Source organism: Cyprinodon variegatus, unplaced genomic scaffold, assembly GCF_000732505.1.
Source record: "Cyprinodon variegatus isolate N-32 unplaced genomic scaffold, C_variegatus-1.0 Scaffold106, whole genome shotgun sequence".
Classification (NCBI taxonomy): Eukaryota; Metazoa; Chordata; class Actinopteri; order Cyprinodontiformes; family Cyprinodontidae; genus Cyprinodon; species Cyprinodon variegatus.
The window spans coordinates 333988-341040 of record NW_015150559.1 but is presented as its reverse complement, the minus strand read 5'-3'; the positions used below and the strand labels follow the sequence as shown (position 1 = coordinate 341040).

General features: G+C 37.0%; 1 protein-coding gene across 2 annotated transcripts in view; it reads right to left on the bottom strand.

The window, feature by feature from the left end:
- The window catches only part of grid1 (glutamate receptor, ionotropic, delta 1), a 344889-nt gene that overhangs the window by 105389 nt on the left and 232447 nt on the right, over positions 1 to 7053 (bottom strand). For both annotated transcript variants that reach the window (XM_015374599.1, XM_015374600.1), the window contains exon 4: positions 1812 to 2017. In XM_015374599.1, coding sequence (XP_015230085.1) covers positions 1812 to 2017 — 206 coding nt within the window. The remainder of the gene's footprint in view (positions 1 to 1811; positions 2018 to 7053) is intronic.

The following is a 7053-nucleotide window of genomic DNA, read 5'->3' as shown; positions in this document are numbered from 1 at the left end:
ATCCATCCATCCATCCATCCATCCATCCATCCATCCATCCATCCATCCATCCATCCATCCATCCATCCATCCATCCTGAATGTTTACCAGCTTCTGAAGTCCAAAAATTCAATTATATCAATATGTGTATATGTGAATATGGCTACTTTATTCTTGTGGTGGACTTTAATGTTCATGTGGACAACCCTGAAGACAGTGGTGCAAAAGAACTATAACATACTACACTTAACTTGACTCAACATGTCAAACTGCCAACTCACAAACAAGGATGTACTTTGAACTTGGCTCATCAGCATGGGTCTAATTTAAGCTAATGTTTTTGTAACAGATGTTGCCCTGTCTGGCCATTTTTTCTGTTTCATTTGAAATGATCTTCCCCACTGACTTAATCACCAAAAGAGATGTTATAAGAAAGAATGAAAAGAAAACGTGTTGTCAATGACAGTACAATCGAAAGCTTTACCTGAATTTTTCCCTCTGCCATTTACCCTGGAACAAAACTGTTATATTGTGACACCTATTTCAGCTATATACCACAGTCCTATGCACTCTTAAACAAAGCCTTTGTATAGCTTTTGACATCAGTAACTACTCTTAAATTTTGACTGAAAAGCATTTTATTTTGTGACTTGTTTAAGCATATAGGATCTTCAGCTTCCAAATGTTTCCAAATCCCACTCTAAAGTAGGCAAAGCCCAACCTTTTAAACATTTATAATCTTTATTTTACAAAGTGTGAACTGCAAAATCTAATCTCATGTAAAGGGTAGAAAGAAAGGTTTCTTTTTTTTTTTTCTTACTGATTAATAGGCTGTGTAATTGCCACGCTTTCATATTTACAGCAACAAATAAACTCATTTATGGCTGGTTTTGACATCTAAGTGTTTTTTTTGGGGGGGTTGGATAAATTGTTGATGCTTCACTGTCCTTGCCAGATGGGCAGAAGAATTAAGTGTCCGACAGCAATGTGTTTGCAGAGCTGAACAAACCACTCAGATCATTTTCACACCAATATATTTTTCACTGCTTTCAACACCACCTGTGCTATGTAAGAGATTTTCCGCAGTCTCGGAAAAACACCACAGCCCTTAATACAACTGGGTTTGCCCAAGGAATCATTACAGAAAAAAATCTGAAAAAACTACTAGAAATACGTTCTGGGTGATGAGAAAAAACACAACTTGTTCAATGCACAAGTTAATCATGTCTAAACTGTTTTGTTTTTTTAAAGGGTTTGACATAACATATTCTAAAACCTCTAGAGAAAAACATAAGAATTATGGAGTTTTATGATAATCTAAGCTGAAAACAAATCAGTGTATTTAACATTATTTTAAATACCTTTTAGATTGTGTCATCAGTTATATCCATAACTCTTTCCTGAAATTATATTAAATAAAGTAATAAATGCTTAATAGAAAAAATTGCTTTGGTTCAGAGTAGTTTACAATTCAGTGCAGACATTTTATTTTACAAGGTCAACTCAATCAAAGGCAGTCTTACGTCTGCCATTTCTCTCTGGGATTTGTCTGAGGTTGAAGCTGGCAAGCAGGATATTGGATCAATAGTAGTTGAACATGCCCAATAAAACTGAGGTAATTTATCCTTTACTCAATCCTCATCTACTTCTATTGGCTAATGTTGTGACAGGTCTAAAATTAGACCTCAGGTCACCCACAAGATTTCATAAAATGTTTTTATGCATGGATAATTTATCTTTATTTTACAAAATGTTGTTCTCTTTCTTGATATTTGTCTTTTCATTTGTGCTTCAAAACCCATTATGAATAGACGGTACAGAGTAAAACTGACCTGGTGGATGAAGACTTGGGCTCCTCGAGGACTCATGAGGAGCACGGCCCGTCGTAGGGTGTCCCGGTACCGGTTCAGCTCCTCTGTGCGCATTGTGTTAAAGAGATCGGTAAATACTCGACTGACATTGCGGTCCACCCGCTGCAGGGAGACATCCAAACCAAGCCGAGACGCCTGGTCCATGAAGGTTTGTAGTCCCCGGATATCTGAGGAAAGACCGACATGGTAAGAAACACAAGCAAAAAGTGAAAAACCTCTTCATGCAAGTATTACTTTAGGCCTGGAGCATAAAAATCACAAATCTTTTGAGCACCCTCTGTCTTCAACACTTATACATGCAAACAATTTGTCAAGGCTTTGTTCAAAGTGCTTAAAGGTATTTTTTTTCTTTGGTTGTGATCCAATGTATGACGGAACATGACAATAATTTGTCTCTTTCAGCTTCCCAGTGTTTACAGAATATGAACCTTCAGTCATGTTTTGCAGTCCCCACAGATCTTTGTGCATATGTCGAGTTGCAGTACACAAGAGACCATTCCAAAGAATTCCTGAACTACACAAGTCAAAAGTGATATGAAGTAGAGGGCTTACGGTAAGCAGAGCAATCCCAGCAGTCACAGAGGGAAATGCCTGCCCAGCTTGTGCCAAGTCATGCTGCATTGTTAATGAGAGCTTAGAAAGGCCTTACTTTTTGCATCCACTAAAGAGTGCGTGCATAATAATAATTCACAGAAGACTTTAGATCTTAAAACAGAGCTTTGAGAAGAGAAAAACATCAACTTGAAGCAAACAAACCATATGTGCAGAATCCAAGTTCATGAATGAACTGCTGCTGCTTCACAGAGCACATAGTAAATGAACCATTTCTGAGTGGAAGCCTATAAAACAATAGTAAAAGCTCCAGAATCCTATCTTTCTTACTAGAGAAGAAACATATTACTGATTTGTAATTATTTTTGTGTGTGTTTTTTTTGTTAGTACCTTTGACAAACAAAAAAGAGCAACGTGATAAAGAGCCATCTGAAATAAATCATAAGAATTAGCTGCATTGTTTGATTTTTCTAACAATTGATATATTTCCCTTTATCTTTCAGATAACAAAAACACTAACAGTTGCTGTTCGGTTCTCCTCAGATTACAAATGCTCAAAGAAAAGAACAAAATGTGAAATTAAATCATTCATCATTTTGAAGTGTCAAACTCCTCCAGCAACATTTCTTAGTTTTCTTTGAAAACTAAGAAATGCATACACACACAATACTGACAATAGCCTAAATTGAAATTGTACACAAAGATGATGTGCTTTGAATAAGAAAAGAAAAATAAGCCCTACCACAGAGTGATGCTGCTTTTGTTTGGCTCCATATCCATTGTGTATTCAGTATTTCCATTCAGTAAAGTTTTACCCCCCTTGTCATTTCAAATATTGACCTTTAAAATAATTTTCTGGTTGACTTCAACATTTACGTCAAGTAAAATGGGGATGCTCGCAAAAAAATTCACTTGCCTTTATTCTACTCTTTGTCACCATTGAGCGATCACTTTCATTAGAGAGGAACAAACACAGTCCTCTTCAAAAAATAATTTTTTAGTTTTTTCTTAATCAACACCGACATCACTAAGATCTCTGATGGCAGTGCAGGAGCAATCTATGAGATATATCTATAGATGCAGGTGAGTAAAACTGGCAGGTATGTTAAACTTTAAGATCAGAGACTCAGCACACCCTCATCTCCAGTCCATTTTACTACTGGCCACTCCCTGACTAACAGAGTGGTTAATGTTCTCCTTCAAAAGTGATCAACTTGATCAGCTGATAATAACTACTTGTAGCTCACCTTGCTGAAACAGTGTCCGTGATGGTAGACTTCTGAAGAAGACTGCCTCAACTCCCCATTCTCAACAGAACAGTGTCTACTAAGCTTTCTGAGAACTTCAGATTGAATGTCAATATTATGCTCATTCGCACCGATACAAAAAAGTTTTCCATCATCATTTTGATAGTTACTAGTTAATATCAAATCAGATCAGCTGACATTAAAATAACACCAAATGTTTGGAGGTAAGCTCTTACTTTGCCCTGATTTGCTGCCAAACTCAGATGATTAAGCCATAAACAAGAAGTGACAGGCAACTGTGCAATTGTACTCTCCCTCAGCGTGAACCATCTGTGTTATAGAAAGCCTTGGGGCGAATAATAAAATAACCACAAAACTAAGAGTAAACCGCAGTACAGTTAGCTAATTACTGAGTGTTTGTTCTGAAGGCTTTGAGATATGAATTGACTTTAAGTTTATAATGGAAAAATACTAATGTTTAATTATTTTGCAATCTTTAATGTTAATAGGATGAAAGATGACTTGATACAATGTGACACGTATATTCCCTACATGCTGAATAATCAAGTTCTTTCAGTTACTGTGGATTACCAAATCTAACAATTCATTCATTTTGCTTTACTGTATGTGGAGAGCTTAAGAAATGATTCTTTTTTGTTAGAGTCTGTCATACCAATGAAAACACAGGCTTATTTCAATATTGATTCTTGCTTTTTAAAGTAGTACAACAATTAATGGGGAATTGTAGTAGTTAAATCTTAAAAAATTAAGATTACACCCTAAAATCTTCAAATAAACAAAAAAATTAATAAAAAAATATGATGATACCCCAAACTTGGCTTTGAGGGCTCCATGGTGAGAGTAAAGCAAGGTATAACAAAATAAGAAAAGATTTACATCAAACAGTTACAACAGTCGCAGGTATTCTTGCAACAACAGCATCTGTTAAATTATTTTCATCATTGATTTTGATGCGTATCTGAAATCTAGCAGGTACAAAAACTGATCAGAACACTCAGAGTGGACAACTTACTTCTTCAGCTTTAATTGCTCATTAATACGATTCATGTCATTAAACCTTTTTTTAATTAAGTATAGTTTGTTCTATAAACAGATGAAGCTTAAAATATATCTTACTTCATGGAAATGAGATTCATTAATCATATCCACATGGCAGCCAATCTTTTAATCAGGATTTCTGCTTAAAGCATTCACCCAGAAAACCTGTATCTGATATACCTTATGACCACAGATATCAGCAACAAGAAATAGATTTAGATATGTTAGTCCTAAAAAAAAATACGCAATTTTCTCAGGTTGTGGGCCCAAACAGCATACACATGCAGGCTATACAGCAGAAAAGAGTTTAGCAAAAGAAAGTAATGAGAGAAATCTTTAACACAGTGCACCAACTTAAGAAATAAATACTAAATGAATCATCACATAATACTGTTACAGTAACCTATTCAGTTATTTGGGATAAAGGGATATTTACACTAGAAAAATCAAAGGGTCTTATGCAGGAAGCGTTCATACAAACAAATTCATTCCTACTTTAAATCGTTCTTACAAGTAATTTTGGAGAAAATGTTGCATTCACATTTTCTCTCCTATTTCTATTATTCTCTTATGTACAATAAAATGTAATGAGTACCCCAGAATTGATGTAGGAGTCTTGCACTTCAGTCAATTGTTATCAAAAACCTCTTCCATTTACAGTGCGAAAAATAAATCATGAAGGGTTCTGAAATTGTAATCGTAGGTGCATATCCCTTGTGTGAGACATAATCTAAATAAAATAATAATCCAGAAATTACAATATATAATTTTATAACTATTCATTTGTAAGATAAAGCTGGAAATAAGTATTGGAACCAATGAGAAAATCCATTTTAATACTTGGTCCAGTAGCCTTTGTTTGCAATTAAAGCAAACGTCAAACGTTCCCTGTAGTTTTACACCAGGTCTGCTCATACTGCAGGAGAGATTGTGGCACACTCCTCCACACAGATCTTCTCTAGATTAGTCAGGTTTCTGGGCTGTTGCTGAGAAACATGGAGTTTGAACTCCCTCCAAAGATTCTCTATTGGGTTTAGGTCTGGAGACTGGCTAGGCCATATCAGAACCTTGATATGCTTCTTCCAGAGCCACTCGTTGGTTATCCTGGCTGTGTGCTTCAGGCTTNAAAATAAGTTTTTTTTTTACATCAAACTTTGCTTTCATCAAAGAATCCTCCATTTGCAGCAATTACAGCCTTGCAGACTTTGGCATTCTAGCTGTTAATTTGTTGAGGTAATCTGGAGAAATTGCACCCCACGTTTCCAGAAGCAGCTCCCACATGTTGGATTGGTTGGATGGGCACTTCTTGCGTACCATACAGTCAAGCTGCTCCCACAACAGCTCAATGAGGTTCAGATCTGGTGACTGCGCTGGCCACTCCATTACCGATAGAATATTAGTTGCCTGCTTCTGCTCTAAATAGTTCTTGCACAATTTGGAGGAGAGTTTAGGGTCATTGTCCTGTTGTAGGATGAAATTGGCTCCAATCAAGCGCTGTCCACTGGGTACGGCATGGCGTTGCAAAATGGAGTGATAGCCTTCCTTATTCAGAATCCCTTTTACCCTGTACAAATCTCCCACCTTACCAGCACCAAAGCAACCCCAGACCTTCATATTACCTCCACCATGCTTAACAGATGGGGTCAGGCACTCTTCCAGCATCTTTTCATTTGTTCTGCGTCTCACAAACATTCTTCTTTGTGATCCAAACACCTCAAACTTGGATTCATCCGTCCACAACACTTTTTTCCAGTCTTCCTCTGTCCAATGTTCTTGTTCTTTTGCCCATCTTAATCTTTTACTTTTATTGGCCAGTCTCAGATATGGCTTTTTCTTTGCCACTCTGCCCTGAAGCCCAGAATCCCGCAGCCACCTCTTCACTGCAGGTGTTGACACTGGGGTTTTGCGGGTACTATTTATTGAAGGTGCCAGTTGGGGACCTGTGAGGCGTCTGTTTCTCAAACTAGAGACTCTAATGTGCTTATCTTCTTGCTCAGTTGTGCAACGCAGCCTCCCACTTTTTTTTCTACTCTGGTTAGAGCCTGTTTGTGCTGTCCTCTAAAGGGATTAGCACACACCGTTGTAGGAATTTTCAATTTCTTATTAATTTCCCACGTGGAATAGCCTTCATTTCTAAGAACAATAACAGACTCTCGAGTTTCAGATGAAAGTTCTCTTTTTCTGGCCATTTCGAGCGTTTAATTGACCCCAAAAAATGTGATGCTCCAGAAACTCAATCTGCTCAAAGGAAGGTCAGTTTTGTAGCTTCTGTAATGAGCTAAACTGTTTTCAGATGTGTGAACATGATTGCACAAGGGCTTTCTAATCATCAATTAGCCTTCTGA